This window comes from Panthera pardus, unplaced genomic scaffold, assembly GCF_024362965.1.
Source record: "Panthera pardus isolate Hobbes unplaced genomic scaffold, ASM2436296v1 HiC_scaffold_7, whole genome shotgun sequence".
NCBI lineage: Eukaryota > Metazoa > Chordata > Mammalia > Carnivora > Felidae > Panthera > Panthera pardus.
Window position 1 is genome coordinate 37,807,236 of NW_026527002.1, and position 22,205 is coordinate 37,829,440.

Genomic DNA, 22,205 nt, shown 5'->3' on the forward strand with positions numbered 1-22,205 from the left:
GACAACTTACCTGGCATCAGAACCTAAAAAGTGCAGGGTCAGAGGCACGGAGCACCAGTAGTCTGTGGACAATGGAATCAAATCTTTCCAACCCCCAGATGTAGAAAATTATAAGTGTAGGATTCAGTTCTCATCTGTAGTCAAAACAGAAGTTTTCTTCAAGAATATATTTAACAATATAACATATACATTTATATATATCACACAATAAAATTAGTTTGTATATATTACTATATGAAATCAATAGAAATTATTGTGACAAAAAAGTGAACCAGAAGAAAAAAAAATTTTTTTTGATCAAACCAAAAACAGCACGACAGCGAGACAGTGTGAGAGCGGGGGAAAGGGCAAAGGGAGAGAGGAATCCGAAGCAGGCTCCACATTAAGTGTGGAGCACGATGCAGGGCTCCATCCCATGATGCTGGGATCCTGACCTGGGCTGAAATCAAGAGGCACTGAGCCACCCAGGTGCCCTGAGACACATTTTAAATAGAAGTAATAGACTCCAAATTTTTTTGTTAATTGAAGGAGAATGAATCCTATAAATACACTGAAACGTTAAACTTGAAAAAATTTCTTGTTGATTTGAGTAGAGATACTGGCATCTACAAGGATAATCTAGAACTGATAATACCCTTCTATGACAACAGCTTGGCAACAGGTTAGTGAGTAATTTCAAGAATATTTAAGGTTAATCACACTGATCAAGAAAAACTTGAAATGTTCTGTAATCACTAAGCTCACATAAGGAACTCCACAGCTTTCCCCAAAATTAGCACTACTAAAAACTGACATTATTGCTAAATAAGTTATGATTGAAATCAACTTCTCTAAATTTTCAATAATAAAAAATAAATTTTGATCAACTATGCTGAAGATATTACCAAACTATTTACTTTCACAAAGAAAATGTGTTACAAAATTTTCAAAGGAAGAGTCAATCAAAATACATAAAAGTTAGGCGCCTGGGTGGTTCAGTCCATTGAGCGTCCAGATCTTAATTTCAGCTCAGGTCATGATCTCTCGGTTCTTGGGGTTGAGCCTGGAGTCAGGCCTGCTTAACATTCTCTCTCCCCTTCTCTCTTTACCCCTCTACTGCTTTCTCTCTCTCTGTCTCTGTCTCTCTCTCTCAAAATAAATCAACGTTAAAAAAATACTTCGAAGTTAAAAATATAGGTTAAGTAGAGGGGTGGTTCAGGCAGTTAAATATTTTTAAGGATTTTTTTAAAGCCTGGCATTTGTCAGTCAGCTTTTTAAAATTTGTAACTGGTTGTCATTGCATTGCTTCTCTCATTCTAAGTAAACATTCACTTTGGTTTAAAAAAAAAAAAGGTTTGGAGAGCGGATTGAGGGAAAACAAGAGTGGAAATAGGAATCCCAATTAGAAAGATCATAGCTCACGATTAAATGCCTTTTATTAATCGTAAGTAGAGGTTTTTGTTGCCATTACATTTCATCTCTTATTCACAGTACCTTCCTTTTAAGTGAATAAAACCCTATATGAGCACCAATAACACACACACAAACCGGTTACCTGCTTTCATGAAATGTACCGTCTGGCGAGGTCGCAGATTCACAAACACAATTCTAATTCAATAAGCTAATTGTGAAGATAAAGGCACTCCCAGTGTGTACGTGTGTGCCTGCGTGGTACTACTTATTAGCCTAGAGAGTTGGGAAAAGCTGAATAGGGCAGCAATCATGGAGTGTTTACGAAATGATCTCCTTACGAGCCTCCTACCAGTAGTCTGCCTCTCATTCACTTCTTCCACATTTACAAAGCATTTTACAGATACATATACACACAGACGCACACACACATCATCATGACAGCAATACATGAAAAACCACAGAGACTTGGTTCTATGCATCTCAGCTCAGGAAAACACCACCACCACCAAAAACGTTTTGAAGACCTATGGCTGTTAGACGCCAGTTGCTGAGGACACAAAGACAAAGTGAGATAAGACTCAGTATGACCTAGGAACAATCGGCAAGATGAGAAAGATAGTCTTAAGGGTACCTGTAAACTAATAAGTAAAATAGAGAGGGTGGTATATGCAGTAGTTAGAAGTGTATACTTAGCACAGAAGTTGTACAAGGAAATAATTCTATCTGGGGATGACAGGAGGAAGAGGGACCATGAAGAGTTCCTAGAGGCGGTAATGCCTGAGCAGGATTTCCAAGGATAAAAAGGAGTTTACCAACTTAGGGATATGCCATGCCGCCAGAAGGACATGTCCAAAGGCATACAGAGATGGAACAACAGTGAATACAAAAAACACTAGTAATTCAGTACTGCAGAAACACAAAATAGGAGACGCTGCTTGAGTCAGTGGTTCAGTATTAGGCTACAGAAGTATGGTCTTTTGTCTCCTAAAGGGTACAGAGAGACATTGAAGGACTTAGACATGAAGGACTTTAGACACGACAAGATTGTATGTGTGTTTGGAAAAGAATCACCCAAGAAACTGTTTAAAACGGGTCCAGGAGAGGGACAGGTAGCAGGCAAACCAAGAACAGCAGCAGAGAGATCAATGCATAGACGTTTACGGCCCCCCAGGCCCTGCTGATGAGAGCCACAAGTAAGGTAGGTAGGGGCACGAAGAAAGAGAAGTGCATGTATTTGAGAGAACAAAGGAAACCGGATGGACTGTAAAGGGTAGGAGAATGAGAAGTGAAAATGCTGAGGCCAGTTATTGATGTGGGCAGCTAGATGGATGGAAATAATGACAAAATATTGTGAGTTCCCTGAGGAGGAAAGAGGGAATGGGATGGATCTAGAGGGTAGGTGGAGGGCGGGGACAAAGGAAAGAACAGTTACGATAAATCATCTGCTATGAGAGGAAGGGGGGTCTCCTGTGGAAAGTATGATAAGGGGCTATAGGACTTTGAAGTTTGCAAATAGTATCTGTGGGAAATTTACACAGAGAGCCGGAGACAAGTACACAAGGCTGAGGAGTAGCTGAAGGTGAAAACTAAAAACCTGTAGCGGTATTAATCTGTGTGGTTGTGGGATTCATTGGTAAATATAGACAAGACGATGGAGTGGAAGAATAAGAAACTGGAAGTGTTGAAAGTGGTATTCATGAATAGTGGTACCAAGAGAGTGAGAAATTTATAAGAATAGAAGAGGTATATGTCCAGAGAGTGGACATCTGAGTGTAAGACTTTAGAGATGGAGTGGTTCTAAGTATGAGCACACTGTACAGCTAGAGGTGAATAGCAGAAGTGGAGCAGAGGTAAAGGTCATTAGACTCGAGGGAATCAGAACTGAGTCCAGACCAGAGCATTACCATTCACATTGACGCTTAAATCAAGGGCATAAGGTAAGAATGAAAACCAGGTACCGAAGTCTACATTGATTATGGGAGAGGGAAAGGAGATTTACAGATGGCAGATGGTAGGTAGAGAGGATCTTTTAGAGGAAGGAGTAAGGCAGGTGTTCAGGAAAAAGCCAGGAAAGAAGTAAAGCATTGTATGAGCTAAGGAATTCTCTACACGTATCCCAAGCTTACTCTTCCTAAAAGCTTAAAAACCAATAAAAATGTAACACATTTTTTCCACATTTAAATGTCCAATATCTTAAGCCGAAGGTATAGCTGATGTAGAAATGTCAGGCTCCGCATCACGGTTTTTCAGAAAAATTGATTTGAACATTGGGAACTTTCAGAAGCTCTGTAGCCAACCACTAGCACTGACACATATGCAGAAGCCACTCAGGGTAGGTATTTAAAAAATTTGTGGAGGGGCGCCTGGGTGGCTCAGTCAGTTAAGCGGCCGACTTCGGCTCAGGTCATGATCTCGCGGTCCGTGGGTTCGAGCCCTGCGTCAGGCTCTGTGCTGACAGCTCAGAGCCTGGAGCCTGTTTTGGATTCTGTGTCTCCCTCTCTCTGACCCTCCCCCGTTCATGCTCTGTCTCTCTCTGTCTCAAAAATAAATAAACGTTAAAAATTTTTTTTTTAATTTTTGGAGAGAAATGTGAGTGACCACTTCCCAGATTTAGCAAGTTACCTTAGATGAACTTAGTTACACAGTCAAAACTCAAAAGGCTACTTCTGTGGTAGATCAAAGATTCTCACCTGCAAATTACAAACCGTACTCACCTCTTAGACCTGTAGCTTTATCTGATCCCTTAGTCTGTGGGCCAGTCCCAAAAGAATATAGGCTTCTTATTTTCTGCTTTTCACATAGTATTCCACCTCAAGTCAAATATATGTGTATTTATCAAAATATAAAGAACCTTAGTATTTATTTATATTTGGAACAAAGCATGTAACATGGATTTTAAAAATTAAAAACCCTCACAAATCCCTTTTTAGCATCTTGTGCTATTTAACAATCATTTTAATATTGCTATCAATATTAAAAGAAGTTACATTAAAATTCATTGTCAATTTCCTCTTAGTTAGTAGGTAATATTCCTAGCTAGTCTTATGATATTATATTATAAAGAAAATAAATACATGTAATATTTTGTTACATAAAATGCTCTTAAATAAAGCTGGATATAATATCGAATTCATAAAAGTATTTTTTAAACAAAAGTATTCTATTCTTTGTGAAATACATACTGAGAGCAAACATTTTTCAATTTTCTTTCCACAAATGAGTTACAGACAATGAACAGCAGGGGGCACAAAAGTCAAGTTACTCTCTACAGAGCAAAGCGCAATAAAATCTCCTGCTGTACTGGAAAGCAGATAAATTTTGGAGGCAGACAGACTGTTTGATTCCAGCGGGCACCATCACATATAAGCTGAATGACCTTTAATTATTTAGCCACTCTGAACTTCTTCAGTGGTAGAGTCATGATAACTATGACATAGAGATTTAGTATCAACATATATGTAAGGCAGATCAATAAACACTAGGGGTTTTTTCGTCAGTGCTTATATCATACGTAGATATAGATATATGTGTACATGTGTACCAAACCTACCAAATAAGTGCAAATTTATATTTTATAGTAATTTGTGAGACTATGCACATGGAAAAGGTTATGATTTCATAACATACAAGCACAGGTATAGCTAAATCAAAACTAAAAACAAAAGCTAAACAAAGGAAATGGTGTTATTTACTCATATTCAACGAAAGCTTTTTCTATACAAGAAATGTGAATGCCCAAGAAGGCGGATGCGAACATGTGCGTGCATGGTATAGGGCAGTGTTTCAAGAGTAGGATCCGGGAAAACTACACCAAAACCATCCAGGAGTGCTTGTTTTGAATGCAGATGCCTGTCCTACTTAAAATGCTCATCTACGAGAGAGTGACGCTCAATTTCTTCTGGTGAAACAGGAACGGGAACATGTGCTTCCTAGGCTTCCCGTGGCTGTTAAACGGCATGTGCTGTGAGGCCAGCCCTGTACCTGACACACAGCATTATTAGGATCTTCTAAATGACATATGCACACTCACAAATGACTTACTCAAGAATAATTGATCGTGGTTCCATTGTTTCCCTCTTTTCGAAGAAGAACTAAGCCATCTTTTACTCCTTTGACAGCAGGGGACAAAAAGAATCCTTTTCTGACTAGTGACTATGGTCTATTCTTGCAAAAAACATTTTCCCAGCCCTTTGTGTGTTTCGTATCTGTACCAGGCATTTGAAGAAATGCTCTACTTTGACTAAAACTGGGTACAAAGTCTCATTAATGTGATTTAATTAAAAATTTATTTTAGTTCATAAAGGACTTAGCCTAAATATATAATTGGTTAACTTTAAAATTTAAGCTTTTATCAATGAAATGCATTGGTTTGGATTTTAATAAATTTTAAAACTTCAAGAGGCTAAATGAAAATGGAACGTGATCATCACAGAGCATTCTTATCTATTGATCAAGAGCAAAACTTAAACTTTCCAACTGTTAACCTGGCACAGAAACTTTGAAAAAGTTGGATTATCTTCCATCACCCAGGAATAAGCCCTGTTAATGTTTTAGTGTTAATTTTCCTTAGTTTTTTGAACACATAAACCTAAAATCATTTTCTTCAAAAAGTGGATTATATTGTTCACATTGATTTGTAATCTGATTTAGTCACACAATATTTTATGAGCCATTGCCAATTCAATTAGATGAGAAATTTCATCATTTTGTTAATGACTACTTATTATTTCCTACTATGAGTGTACTATAACTTATTTCACCTATCCCTTATTCCTGAATTGAAGGACTTCTTGCTTTTAATCCCTAATATGAACACAAATGTGATAAACATCATTGTACAAATATATTTGTTCTTTTATCCAGGACATCTTTAGGATAAATTCCTAGAGACAGAATAACTACATCAAAGACTGTGTAGTGTGTGTGTGTGTGTGTGTGTGTGTGTGTGCTTCCTCATATCCTCAACATTACAGGGATTAATCACTCTTTGATTCTTTGTTAATATGTTAGGTAAAAAATAGTATTTCTGTTTTAACTCACTTTCTTTGATTATGTGTTATTACTTTTTGTATTTCTTCTTTCATGAATAGTGTTTTTTCATGCCTTTAGTCCCTTTCTATATTACAAAGATTAACTCTTCTTACTAATTCAGAAAGACAATTTATCTTTTGGCTTTTGTTATACTTTTTTTTCCACACAGAAGTGTTTTGTGTTTTTGTTTTTTTTTTTTAATCATACAGTCTATCAATCCTTTTGTATGATTTCTGCTCTGGGGTTTTACTAAGAAAGTTTTTACTTAACAGAAGATTGTATGAATGTTCACCTATATATTCTGTAACAAAATATAAAGTCCAGACCCAAGGGATAAGAATTTAACACACTAATTTATTCAATCATTTATTCATCCATACAACAAATCTGTTGAACACAAATACACTAAACACTATTGTAAATGCTGGAGATAAGGCAGTGAACAAGATCACCAAGGTTCCTGCTATCGTGGAATTATATTCCAAAAGGAAAAAGATCATGCAGCATACAATTTAATGTGGGGTTTCAAATTAGTGGGAAAGGAATGCGTTGGTTATTCAATACACAATGCAGGTACAACTAACCATTAAGAAAAGAAATAAATTAGATTCTTATTTCATACCTTACACCAAGTGCATTATAAATAGATTTTAAATCTATACTTTTAAAAGGAAACCATGAAAATACTAGAAAAATATAAGTGAATATTAGATGAAGAAACATTATATAACGTTCTTCCTTTTTTTATTATTTTAGAGAGAGAGAGAGAGAGCACACGAGCAGGCAAGAGAGGCAGAGGAGGAAAGAGAGAGAATCGTAAGCAGGCTCCACACTCAATGTGGAGTCTGATGTGGGGCTCAACCCCATGACCCTGGGATCATGACCTGAACCGAAATCAAGAGTAGGTCACTCAACCTATTGAGCCAACCAAGCACCCCGACATTATATATGTTCTTAAACATGAAAACGCCTTTAGAGTAATAACTCAAATCTATTTTGGAAACACCATCTTATTTTTATTTTTCAAATTTTTTTTAATGTTTACTTACTTATTTTGAGAGAGAGAAAGAAAGAGAAAGAAAGTGTATGAGTGACTAGGGGAGGGGCAAAGAGAGAGGGGGAGAGAGAGAATCCCAAGCAAGCTTCATGCTGTCAGCACAGACAACTGACCCACCCAAGCACCCCACACCATTTTATTTTTTTTTAAATGGAATATAACGAGGCAGTATTTGAACAATAATCTTTATTAGTGTATTTTCAAAGGTACATATAATCCTGAGCTACGGCATTTAGACATTTATCATTTACTCTTTTAAGTTTACATGTATTTTGCTCCAAATTCTCTGATGAGTACATTTTCATACTAGTCAGGAACATAAATACTTTAATTTATTATTCTTACCTCTTGAATAGCCAATTAATTTACTCCTATCATCTCATCATCTTAATTCTACTACATTAAAGGCTTTAGAACATTTCTTCTCAATTAAGCAATTTCTTTTTCAAAACTGCAAAGATAGGCAGTGCGAGAGCTGATTCCTTAAATCCTAGTGAATTCTTAGAAAACTATGTTGCTTTTTGTCTTTGATCTACTTTCTTGAATAAATTGGGTAACTATCTGACCAGCTATATTTGAAAAGAATGATAAGAGTAACTACCTCTAATCTTCACATTTTAGCTAGTGTAAAATGTCATAGGCTCTCTTCTCATATAAGTAGTCCATAATTAGCCCAAAGAGGAAAAATTTATTATGATCTAATGAAAAGGAGGGCAACCCAGTGTAAATATATCTTTGTTTAAATGGTTAGTTTTATAAAACATGTTATGTGAAATACTTCCTCCAACATCTATAAAGGAATACATACAGATGATTAACATTAAGTTTCATAAATCTAGACCAGAACTTTTATAATTAGTAAATAAAAAAGCAGACAAAAATGAAAGACAAAACTCCTGTGATCTTTGAGAAAAAACATTTATCCAACATTATCTCCAACTGTGGACAAATAAATATTTTCATTCTTGTATTTTAAGTTACTACCAAAATATTGTATCTTTCTACAAACAACAAAAAACAAGCATACAGTATCTAGAAATGGTTTTTGTCTGACAAGAATGTCAAGTCTTTGAAGGTACACTCAATTGTTTTTCCTGAATAAGGTCACTATGATCTTAGGTTAAAGTTACAGTAAGCAGTTCAAGCAAAATGCATATTGCTTAGATTTTAAAGCAAGCAATTTTGACACTGTTTAATTAAAACGTGAGTATAAATGTGAAGCTATTGTAGAAACATTTATAAATACTCCTTGGGAATACTCACAGATCAGCAAGTAATGGAAGAACTGATTTAAAAATAATGAAAGGGCGATGTTATATGTAATGTTTGGTGACAAATCCAAAAATACCTTTAAGAGATGTAAAAGAACATGAAGACACAGTTTTATTATCCGGAGCTTGAAACCCTAGCAGCAAAACAAACTATTTGCATATAATGTAGTGCAATGAGCATTTGTTCATAAAATACTCGCAAAGTCTTGAAACTTTATACATAAACCAGAATGGGATCCATTAGGATACATGATTTAAAGATGTCCAGAGTAGCTTATCAAGAACTGCTAGATACTCTCACCTGCATCACTGAATCATAAGCGAGCTTACGCAAAACTATGTTCTGGATAACTCACTCTTATGGCTCCCCAGTAACAAGCTCGGATAAGACAGATCAAACCTAAGAGATAAGCAATTGCCCAAGAAACATAGGTTGCATGAAATCGCCTTGCAAAGTCTTGGGTGCCAACCTAAAATAAAAAGCAAATACAGTAATAAAAGACCAAAAACTTTAAGCAAATATTGCTTAGAGAACTTGTACAGGCTTACATGCGATTTTTATGAAATCTATCCCGGAGGCCATAAAATCCCTATGAACTATGAGTTGTCAAATTTGTTGACTATCACTGACAGAGTACATTTTAATAAGACAATACTGTTAGTTACATTAACTATAAATTTTATGAAATAAACAAAAAAGCCCACTTGATTATGTTATTCCTTTAAGTATTTAAATCTGTAATCTGTACTCCGTAGTGTTATACGACACAACAGGAGTGTTTAAATAATATGGGACGAGGGGACACAAAGGAGCATGGGAAGTAAATGGAGACAAAAAAGATCAGTAACTCCTCCTTCTCCTGGGACAGAATAATCCTCATGCCAACTATGTAGCTTCAGTCTCCTCTAAAAATAAGCCATCCCCAAAATGATAATAAATGTGTGCTTCATAGAAACAAAGAGAACGGTTTTTCAGAACTTCGTAGCTGATTGAGTATTGCCTTTGCTTTGGCCACTGCACTAAATAAAAACAGTGGCCTTCTGTTAAACGGGTGGTAAGGTCCCCAACGTCAACAACCTTTAGAGGAGCCCCAAAAGACTATTTCGCAGGATGGGCAAGCTCCATTAAAAACAGGCCCACGGAGTGGGCTTCAGATTGCCCACAGGCCTTCAGAAGCTTCCAGGCCTAATATGCTGGGGAGCTCTTTGGGGATCATTGAAGGTTCAGGCCTCATCGATTTACTACTGATAAAGTTGAGAAGAAAGAATTCTAACAGTGAGGTAGAGTAGTACTCACAGTTAATCCAACTCCAATGAAAATACAGATCATTCCAATGGTAATATATGCACAGCAGCGTCTTCGTGGGAGCGCACTACCCACTGAAGAACTGAAATTCATGATAGCAAAAGAGAGCATTATTCACACGCAGATTCTCCATTTCATCTCTGTGAGTTTGCTTCTGTGGCGTTCGTGACATATGTGCTTCCATTTATTTCTTCCATTTGAGACAAGAACATGCATAAAAATGTCATTTTTAATGAGTTAATAAAATCATAAATGGTAAATTATATTATATTAATTATATAATTTCTATTCTATCCTATTATATTGATTATATTTCATTATTGTGGCTTCAAACAAAGTTCAAGTCTTGGTTATTGACCGTATCCACAAAAGGACAACTATGGTCAGTAATGATCTTCCAAGATAAAAATAGATTTCAAAAAATGTATTCTAAGATGGAAAATACATGCTATCTTGCAAATTGCACTTGATTTTTTGCAGTTATAACAGTTACTATATTTACTTTAGAAAATTTGGAAAACAGAGTAAAGAATAAAAAAGATAAAGGCAATTACCTCTAATCCCATTACTTTAGTCACCTAGTATTTTGGCATATTTTCCTCCAGCCATTTTTTTATTTTTTATTTTTTATTTTTTTTGCAATTTACCAACCTAACATAAGTATTTTTCTGTCATTAAGTATCCTCAAATTGGAATTCTGATGGATGAATATAACATAAGTTAACCAATTCTTTGCTACTGGATATTTAGGGTTTCATTACTGTAAATAATGCCAGGTAAATATCATTTAAGAGCATTCTCCTTGGTGTGCCTGGGTGGCTCAGTCAGTTAAGCATCCAACTTCAGCTCAGGTCATGATCTTGCAGTTTGTGAGTTCGAGCCCCACGTCGGGCTCTGTGCTGACAGCTCAGCCTGGAGCCTGCTTCGGATTCTGTGTCTCCCTCTCTCTCTGCCCCTCCCCTGCTCATGCTTTGTCTCTGTCTCTCTCTCCAAAATAAATAAACGTTTAAAAAAAAATTTTTTTAAGCATTCTCCTTAGTTTTCTTTGTTTTCTCAAGATAAATATTTAGAATTAGGATTACAAGATTAAAGAGATTTAGCTTTTCAAATCTTTTAATACATACTCCAAGAAGCCTATGGGAAATTCATAAAAGCATACACTATTATCATACTTCTCAACTGAAGTTTTAAATCCAAAAGTTTTTAGTTATTTACACTTCTGATTTTTGTAATGTTCAAAATGATACAAGCACAGCAGAGATCACACAGCCAAATTAGCACTTTCTATTTTTCCTAAGCATAAATATATTAACACATATATAAGTGCTCAAGGAATGTATGCTGAAAAAACGAAATACAGAAATACATTACTTGCTAGGCACGCTTTAGAAATTTGCTATTCCAAACAGGTTAACTTTGCAGAACAGAAAAATGGTTTCCTTTAAGTTCCAAACATTTTTTAAAAATGTTATGACTATCACTGCAAATATATATCACAAATATTCCTGAATTCTTGAACTGAAACATAAACGTCTGGATAACCTGAGGTCATCGTCAGCATACTATATGTTGCTATCTAGAGTTACCAGGGCATATGATTCATTGCCTTTATGTTATATTTAGCCTTAGACTACTTTTGGTTTTAATTCTTATGCAAGCGTTTGGTGGTTTGCCCTGCCTTTATACCTCACAGCTGGCTATCATTTCTCATTTACCTGTGTATCGGCCTCTTGCAGTGTAATCTGCCATGGATTACAAACCAACTCAGTTTATTAGAATTATATATTAAATAATAAAAAAATTCTGTATTAAATAAATCAAAAGGTTCTAAGTGAATATTGGAGCAGCTCTTCTGTGAGCTGTAGTACATTAATTTCAGTGCATGAATTCTCCTTGGAAAACCCATGCTCATTTTTCATCACCCAATTTACAGTCACTACCTCTGGGAAGTCTCCCCCGGAAAAAAAAATAACCTATTGCTACTCTACACCTCAAGTGCCATGTTATCGCCAGGATAGAGCAATGACCAACAAGCACCTATTGCATAGATTGAAAAAGCTCAAACACATTTATTACACAGGTGGAATCTGTATGCAATATGTATTGTTTTGCATGTTGTTAAAACTTTGTATGTGCACATGCTAAAGTACACGTTTGTGACTTGCCCTTTTTTGTTTGCTGAATGCTCTACATGAGACTCTTCCATACTCATACGTGGATATGTAGAGATCTAGTTCATTACCACAGAAGTGCCAGTTTACTCATTCTCCCTATTGATGGAGAGTCAAGGGTTTTTTTTCCTTAACTTTTTGCTATTATAACAATGCTGCTTTGAACACTCCTTTATATTTCCTACATACATATGCAGGAATTTGTCAAACATATTCCTAGGAACAGAATTGCTGGGTTGTATTGTAGACATATCTTCAACTTGAATAAATGCTAAATTTATATCCCTACTCTCTTTATATGAGAGCTTCCAATGCTCCTCCCACATCAACACTTCAACTTGGTATTGTTTCCATGCTTGACAATTTCATGGGTGTGAATGGTATTTCACTGCGGTTTTAACATATATATCCCTGATTTCTAGCAAGAGAGAACATCTTTTCAAACATTAGCTGACTACTGGTTTTCTTTTTCTATTAAGTGCTTGTTCATATTATCATCTCTTTGTTTTGGGCTGTCTTCAGCTTACTGATTCACAGATGATATTTACATAATCTGCATACTCTTCCAGGCAGCTATATACACTGTCTATATCTTCTTTTAGCCTATTTTTTTTTTAATCAGCAAGATTAACCTTTACTTAAAAAACAAACAAAACCCAGGGGGCCTGGGTGGCTCAGTCGGTTAAGCATCTGACTCATGACCTCAGCTCAGGTCATGATCTCACGGTTCATGGAATGGAGCCCGCATGCAGGGCTCTTCTCTGACGGCATGGAGCCTGCTTGGGATTCTCTCTCCCCCCCTCTCTCTGTAACTCCCCTACGCACACTCTCTCGCTCTCTCTTTCTCTCTCAAAATAAATAAAAGTAAACTTAAAAAAATTATTAAACAAATAATTTAGAAATATTATGAAAACCCATGAAAAGAAGACTCACATGGGTTCTAAACCTGATTAAAACACACTTCAGAAAGATTGTTAATGCTAAACTTCTGCCAAACGATGACCTTAAAGTGCCAAACACAAAAGAATCTGTTAGGACCGTTTCTCATATAGGTAATCTGTCCCTGGCTTGGCCATCTCTCCTTTAACTATACGCAAAGTTCTGCTAAAAGTACACATTTTAGTTGATTGTAGAATTACAACGTAAACTAAACAGGTTCTTGGTACTGACAGTATGTTACCAAGGTTTTTTTGTTTTGTTTTGTTTTGCTTTCATCTCCAAATCCAACAATTGGCCACAGAGGTCAAGTATCATCAAAGTTCCTTTGTGGGTTCTCGATCATGTCTGACTCATCCATCCTTCGGGTACAGGAGGGGCTCAACAGTTTTCAAGAGGCAGGAGCCTGAGGCCATTTAAGACTCAGATGTTACAGGACTGTGAGGTGAACCCATCTGAATAAGGACTTGATACAGCCACTGGAGGAGAGCGTGCAAGTGGATCTCAGTCCAGCAGGGGGTGCTAGTCACACGCTGGTGCCAGTGTCCTGCTCCCGGACGCTTTACAAAGCTTATGCGCATACATACTTCAGTAACCTCATATACTGTCTCAAAGCCATGCTTCACAGACTGTGCCAATAACTGAGTGAAGTCTTGGCTATTAAAAAATTTTAAACTACATCCACCAGGGATCTTGCAAACAGCAATGAGGTGAAATCCATGATAGCAGTGGCAGTTCCAACTTGGTACAGTTGGTGAGGATTCTGGCCTGTGGTTTCTAAAATTCATTTTTAATAACATCTTTGGATAATGAGTTTTATTCATGAAATCAATGTAATGTAAGGTAATTCTTTTTTTTTAAATTTTTTTAATGTGTATTTATTTTTGAGAGAGAGACACACACACAGAGCGCGAGTGGGGGAGGGGCAGAGAGAGAGAGGGAGCCACAAAATCCAAAACAGGCTCCAGGCTCTGAGCTGTCAGCACACAGCCGATGTGGGGCTCGAACTCACGAACTGTGAGATCATGACCTCAGTCGAAGTCCGACGCTTAACCGACTGAGCCACCACACGCCCCATAAAGTAATTCTAATATAGTAAAAATTATCAATATTTTCCTTTCAGGTTTGTACTTTTTGTTGCCTTGTGTAGGAAATTCTTTCCTACTTGTCATAAAAATATTTTTAAAGTCTTCTAAAAGTATTAGAGTTTACCTTTTCATATTTATGTCTACAGGAGTACAGTCCTTATAATTATCCATTTTTATTTTACTTATTTTGAAGTTATGTGGTGCATACAAATTCAAAATTTATGTTTTTGATGAAGTGACCATAATAATAATTCTTTTTACCCTAAAGCATATGAGATACTTAAGTACCTGCTAGAATCCTATCATAGAGACATCCAGAATACAGTAGCTTAAAAAAGTTTATTTCTCTTGCAGAAAAGAATTCAAAGGTAAATACAGCTTAGGGTTGGTAGACAGCATGGTTCCATGATTAACTGTCATTGCCAGACACAACGGGTGACAAGGCTCCTGCTGTAGGTGACTTTTTCAGTCACATGGAAGAGTGGAGAGAAAATTAAGACAAGTAGTTTTGCCTTTCAGGAGAGTATAAGGAAGCTGCACTCATCACTTGTGTCCGTATTCCATTGGCCTTAACTTATATACATGGCTACAACCTTCTTCAAGAGAGGCTAGAAAATATGGTTAGCTGGGTGGTCAGTTCCTCTGATAAAAGGAAGAGAACAGCAGTCCGCTCTTTTAACTAATATTAATATTACTATTTTAATGTTGGTTAGTGTTTGCCTGGTATATCTTTCCTTTGCTGAGGGTTTCATGATTTGATCTTTTTCCCTCCTTTAACTTCCATCCTATGCTCCTGTATTTCGTGTATTTCTTTTTCAGATTGCACAGATGGACTTCAGTCTAGTCTGATAATTTCTGGCAAGTCTTACTGAGAAGTTTAGTCTAATTACACATATTCTGACAACTGATATATATATCTAGATAGATAGATAGATAGATAGATATAGATATAGATATAGATATAGATATAGATATAGATATAGATATAGATGGATTATTTCTGCTCTTTTGTTTTCTATGGTTTCTGTATTTTCTATGCTTTTCTACCCTCTTTTCTGGATTTCTTGTGGATTAACTTGGATTCTTTTAGTTTATTTTCCACCTACATTTAGAAAGGCTTAGGTTTACAATTTATTTCTACTAACTTAGTAGTTGCATATAAAATTTTAACATACCTAACATTTAAAAACTAAAATCATTTAGTAAATCTACCTTCCCAATAAATACAAGAATCTTAGGAAGTTTTAACTTCAAATATTTGCTCCCAGCTTACATGTTCTTGTTCTCCAATATTTCAGTTCTGTTATGGGGCACCTGGGTGGCTCAGTCAGTTAAGTGTCTGGCTTTGGCTCAGGTCACGATCTCAAGGTTCATGAGTTTGAGCCCTGCATCGGGCTCTGTGCTGACAGCTCAGAGCCTAGAGCCTGCTTTAGACTCTGTGTCTCCCTTTCTCTCTGCCCCTCCCCTGTTCACACCCTGTCTCTCAAAAAAGAATATTTTAGTTCTGTTGTATTTTTATTTCTATAAATTAATCAGCATTAATATTACCATTACTGTTATTTTTGCTATTTTATTCAACATTCTTGATGGCTGTTTACAATGTCTCCGTTTACCTTTTCTTCTTGCCTTGTAGAACCATCTTCTGGGATATTTTTCCATTTTCCCTAAATTACTTTTTAGCAGTTTCTTCAGTGAGGATATCAAGATAGTAAACGTTCTGGATTTTTTGTTGTTGTTTGTTGGTTCATTGGTTCTGCATTTGAAAACACTTTTATTTTGCCTCCATTATTCTATTATGGTTTAGATAGTTCTATAATACCAGTTTGATAGTTAATTTCTCTTAATGAAGTATTTTTAAATTTATTTTTTGGCTTCCATTGTTGCTGTTGAGATATTTGTGGGCAAAACTGTCATCCTTTTTATAGTAAAAATCTGTCTTGGGCAACTGGCTCAGCTGGTGGAGCATGAGACTTTCGATCTTAGGTGTGTGAGTTCAAGCCCCACATTGGGTGTGAAGATTACTTAAAAAAAATAAAACCTCAAAAAAAATCTCTCTTTTCTTTCTTTGATTTTAATATTTTCTATGTATCATAGGTTTTCTGCAATTTCACTATAATGCATTTGCTCCTTTTGCATGGATTTCATTGTTCTCTTCAAATCCAAGGGCTTGTACCTTTCATAGATCTGAAAATCTTCAGGGATTAGCTCTTCAAAATGCCCCACCCATCTCATTGTCTGTTTTTGTCTTCAGATATATTTTGAATGTTCTCATATATATTTCTCCTAATATTACTGTCACTTCTGTGTCCCTGATGGATTCTGGGTAATTTCCTTATCTCTATCTTCTAATCTACAACGTTGGTTTTCAGCTTAATCTTCGGCTTAACCTGTCTACTGCATTTGAATTTCTGTAACTTTCAATTTCTGTATGTTTTATTGTTTCTTTTAAATCTACCTGGTTGTTGCTTTTGTTAGGTAAATGTTTTATTTTAAGACAACTGTAGATTCATAAGCAGTTGTAAGAAATAATATAGAGAGATCGCATGCATTTTTGGTGCTATGTATCCAGTGGTAACATCTGGCAAACTACAGTACAGTATTTATGACGAGGATATTGACACTGATACAATCCACTGATACTCAGATTTCCTTCTTTACCTATACTCATTTGTGTATGTGTGTGTTTAATTCTACACAATCTTATCACATGTGTGGGTTTAAGTATCCATTACCACAGTCAACATACGGAACAGTTCCAACACTACAAAGATCCTTTCATAACCATACCCACATCCCTCCCACCTGCCTATTGTCTGTACTCACTAATCTGTTCTCCATTTCTAAAATTTCACCATTTCAAATGTTACATAAATGGAATCATACTGTAGGCAACCTGGTGGGACTTTTTTTTTTTTTTTCACTCAACATAAATTCCTCAAGATTCATGCAAGCTGTTGCATGTGTCAATAGCTCATTCCTTTCATTGTTAAGTAGTATTTCAAGGTAGGGAAGTACCACAGTTTGTATAACCATTCACCCATGGAAGGACAACTGGGTTGTTCCCAATTGGGGTCTATAAAGAATAAAGTTGCTATGCAAATTTGTGTACAGGTTCAAGTGTGTGCTTGTTCATTTTTTTATAGACTATCTGTTTTCTAATTTCTATTTTCTTAAACATTTTACACATGGTTATAACACATTCTATAACTAACAATTATATGTGAAGTCCTTGGGAGTCTAATTATACTGTTTGTTATTGATGCTGATTCTGCTTATAGGACCTTGTTTCCTCACGTGGTTGGTAAATTTTGTTGAAAATTTTATTTTGGTAATCTTAATGTAAGAAAGCCATAAGAATGGTTTAGGGGTGGCTTCATCCACAGAGAATTTTCACTTGTCTTTCTTAGGCTCCCTAGAATGAGGCAAACCCTAAACCACTTTAAGTTGATTTCTGGGACTGGGTTTTCCTAGACCATATAAAAGAGTAAAATATAAGGCTCAAAGTCATTGTTCTTCTAAAACCTCTACTTTGTAATATTCCTTTCCTGGTGGATTTTTTTCCTGACTACTCTTTTCATGGAGCATGAAGGACTTTCTCTGGGGACAAAAGATGGTATTCCAATTCTCCACTTTCTGCAAGGCCAAGGCCTTTCTCTTGTTCTTCATCTGAACATGGAAACCCAAGGCTGTGGACCCCTACTATTGGCAAATACTCTCAGGATATTCAAAATGACAATCCTGATTGCCATTTCCTCTTTATTGCTGGTCCCTAGGTATTTTCTTAACTTTCATAGGAACTGAGCTATGCCTTTAAAAGGATGTTTGGTATAATTATTAACTAGTCTTTCATTTTACTGAATGTGAAAGTCAAGAGACTCTAATATGTAAAATATGGACACTGAATCTCCCAAAAGGAAAAGGTCATGCAATACTTCCCAAACATGTAACTATTCACTCTTCAAATTATTAACCTTCCCCTTCACAATATTCCCCTTATGGGCCACGAGCAGTATAAAGAACATGTAGAAAATGAAGGCGATGCCAAGCAATGTTATTTACAGCACAATTTTCAGAGGAAGTCACCAGGGAAGGTTTTATTAGGTGAGGCTTAAGGACAGGATAAGATGTGGATAGATGAGAAAGTAAGTAAGTCATTTTAGCAGGTAACAGTGGCATTGTTCAGGTATGAACAAAGTAACAATTTTGTTCAAAAAACAAGCAGCAGAAAAACCTTTCTTCTGGAGAAGGTTTCTGTAGGAGAGTAGGAGAGGAGAGCAGTGGAAGCAAGGGCTGTATGAGCTAATATGTAAAGTTAGGTAGGGATTTTCCAGATTTATAATAATGAGAAAGGGACTAGCCAGGTCATCCCAGGCCTAGCAGGATGAGGATTAGGGACAGAAGCAAGAAACTCTATTGTATATTTATAGAAGTAGAAGAATTTGTTGAAGTTGGCCCATAGTGGGTTGTGTGTAAAGGTGCATAATAAAGATAACACTAGGGAAGTCAGGCAAATACCTAAACCTGGAGGCAAATACCTAAACCTTGCTAAGAAAATTGGAGTTTGATTTTGGATTTTAGGCAATGGGCCTACCCTATAATAATCCATACGGTGCATTTATGTCGATAAGTAGAATATATCCTTCCTCAGGATAGTTTATATGCCACATATATAGACAAACCTAGGACAACAATGAAAACAGCACCTCGTTGTGAAGTATACAACTTGCACAACTGTATGCCATGACCGTGAATTTCGGAGCTACGAAAACATGTGAAGACAAAGAGTTTAAAATCACATTTGTATCTGGGGTCATTCTCTAATAGATGGATAGAGAACAGTGAGACTGAAGGCCAAGAGATAAATTACAAAGCTATGATCACAGTCCTGGAGAGGGACCTTAAATGCATGAACTCAAGCAAGAATAGTGAGAATAAGAGAACAGAATTGAAATGTCAAGAGACAGAATTGACAGGGAACAGAGTTGCTTCCATTTGGATATGGAGAGTAAAGATACATTCGGATTTCTGGCGTGGTCAGCTGGGCAGACGGGATAACATCCATTAGTATAATATACTCACCAACATACAAGGAAACTTAGTAGAGTGGGGTAAGGAAGTTGGATATGACCATTTGAGATGCCTGTGGACACCCAGGTTGAAATAACTACAGGGAAAATAGCGAATACAGATTGTATATCTATAACCGAAGCTCCAAAGAGAGATCTGGGGTGATTCAGTGGCATTTTGGTTGCGATTTCATGGTATACAAATGGCAGAAGAAACTATGAGAAAACCAGGATACAGTGTAGTCAAGTTGCAACCCGCGAGAAGAGCAATGTTTAACAACTTGGAAGAGAAAGTGAAGTCAACAAAGGAGAGAGCAAAGCAATGTTTTCAGAAATGGGAGGAAACCAGGAAAAAGTGGTACCTGGACTTCACGCAAAGAACAAATTGTAAGGAAAAAAAGAAGATGATCAACAAGAACCAAATACTCACTACAGAGAAAACAAACAGGATGGGGACTGAACAGACCTATTAGAATTTGCAACGGCGATGTGAATTTTATCAGAACAAATTCAGTGGCCTAGTGGGGATGATGGCTAACTGCACTTCACTCCAGAGCGAATGGGTGCCGTGATTAAGGGAAGGGAAAAGCATGGAGAGGAAGAGACCCCCTCCCTGTGTGAAGAGGAAACGAAGGGCAGCGTACAGGCAGGCAGTGCAAAGACGAGGGAGTTCACAGATAGGTTCAGTCATATCGGAGGCAGAAGGCGACTCATCTGCTGAGGCTGCGAGAGTAGTAGCGTGAGGGATGGGAGCCTAAGAGGAACAGTAAATATCTGGAGATCATTATTTTGGAGAACGGAAGAGGGAGTTAATGAGGGACACTTCCAACCGGAGCATTAAGCCAGGGTTTTGTTGAAGTGTAAAGCTATACTTTTGTAAAAAGATAACCAACACAGAATTCTTTCAGCTGCCAGTTATCTTGGTAAAGGAAGGGAGAAGTCATGGCCATATTGATCCAGGATCAGTAGTTTGAAAAGTGGATGGCTCTGAAGTTCAAGGGATGAAGACTCAGCCAATCTGGCAAACCTAGACTGTCTTTGTATCTAGTATGTTCAAAATGAATGTAGCATCTTTCTTCCAGACCTAGTTCTTCTAGATGCTAGATTCCCTATCTTAGTGAGTGGTTCTATAGCCCCTCAGATATAAAGCCATCCTTCAGCGCAATCTCTCTCTTATACCTTCACATTCAATCCTATTTATTCCATTTCCTTAATACCACATCTACACTTTGACTCCACTGTGCCTCTGCACAGGTAGCTCCTTCTACAAGGAAGCATCCTGCAGTCTCTTTCACATCATTCCCACTCATCTTGAATGACTTACTTCATATACCCCCCTCCTGGAAGTCTTAAGTTCCCTTTCCCTCCAATCTGGGGTGAGGGCTCCTGAGAACAGAAAAGGCAGGGTGTATCTCTTCCAAAGCACTTAAACAACTTTATTCTAGTTGCCTATTCTCTTCCCTACACCCACAAGAATAAGTTCCCCGAAGGCAAGGTTACATCTTTTATTTCAAGCACGCAGTACCTGGTGCAGGACTGTTTACTGAATTCACGGAGAATTATAAAAGAAAGCACTAAACAGCAAAATGAAAGAGATTAAGAGTCCACCACTATTTGAAACATCAGGAGGTGATCCACAAAGGAGTACATCACTGAGACAGAGAAATGACATTCAGTGATAATCACCGTGGATTAAACCGCCGTCTCTCCCAGCCTGAGGACGGTTATAATGATAGGGTACGAGTAGGACTCTCAGAGTGCTAGGACTACAGCTCCTGTCCCGCAGTGGCCACAAGCCACCCACCTGAAAGAGCAACCTCACCTTCGGCTACAACAGCCCCACTCACTGCATGAGTAAGAAACAGTGACATGAAAAAATGCTCCTTGGTCTCTGGAGGCCCCTGGGGGAAGCTTTCCTGCACATGTTCTGTGAGGGTTTCCTGGTGATGATTTAGTAACTCCTAGAACTTAAAAATAGTTTTAGGGTATTTTATATTTGCGTTTAAAGAAATAATATTCCTTAGAATCATATCGCAACAGACGTCTCATCATTTTGTTACGAAGAAAAACATTCCAAGGGAAAAGAAAATGTAGACAAGAAGCCATGGGTGTTCATGTGACAGCAGTATCTTTACTCAAATAAGTAACGGATGTCCTGAGTCCTCCCATGGTTAGCATGTGATCCCAATTCCATAAATGTTCCTCTAAGAATGATATTTAAGCAGACTTATTCCATGTGAAATGTCTATGCAAGTTGTTCCTGAAGTAATTGATATAAATTCTTCTTAACATTAATACACTGTCTTGTGATATTTTAACCATAGACTATCCAGACATTCAATACTTCTTTATTATCAGCAAAATATTGCCACTGTTCTAAAATAATTACCCAAGTCATTTGAGCAAAATCCTTAACCTCTCTAACAGTTCCTCATCTGTAAAATGAGGATAATAATTCCTGCATTCCAGGATTGCTGAAAGGATTACAGTTCGGGTATCTCTGTATATAAAGTAACCATCACTGTGCTTAGCATACAATCTGCTCATCACAAAAAGTTTCTGCTTTTTATTTTCCACAGAATTTTTAGTGATCTTGGTGAAGACAGTTTGCAATTTAATATTTTCCTTTTTGTGGAAACAGAAATAACACTCAGAAATCTGGATCAGGGGCGCCTGGGTGGCTCAGTCGGTTAGGCGTCCGACTTCAGCTCAGGTCACGATCTCGCGGTCCGAGAGCTCGAGCCCCGCGTCGGGCTCTGGGCTGATGGCTCAGAGCCTGGAGCCTGCTTCCGATTCTGTGTCTCCCTCTCTCTCTGCCCCTCCCCCATTCATGCTCTGTCTCTCTCTGTCTCAAAAATAAATAAAACGTTAAAAAAAATTAAAAAAA

The 22,205-nt window shown here is 37.1% G+C and overlaps 1 protein-coding gene across 5 annotated transcripts in view; it reads right to left on the reverse strand.

Annotated features, from left to right (window-relative positions):
• Positions 1-7,648: 7,648 nt before the first annotated feature.
• The window catches only part of PIP4P2 (phosphatidylinositol-4,5-bisphosphate 4-phosphatase 2), an 85,372-nt gene continuing 70,815 nt past the window's right edge, over positions 7,649-22,205 (reverse strand). For all 5 annotated transcript variants that reach the window (XM_019453431.2, XM_019453428.2, XM_019453429.2 and 2 more), the window contains 2 exons: positions 10,049-10,139; positions 7,649-9,221 (listed from right to left, as the gene is read on the reverse strand). In XM_019453431.2, the coding sequence (XP_019308976.1) occupies positions 9,078-9,221; positions 10,049-10,139 (235 nt within the window). In that variant the 3' untranslated portion in view covers positions 7,649-9,077. The remainder of the gene's footprint in view (positions 9,222-10,048; positions 10,140-22,205) is intronic.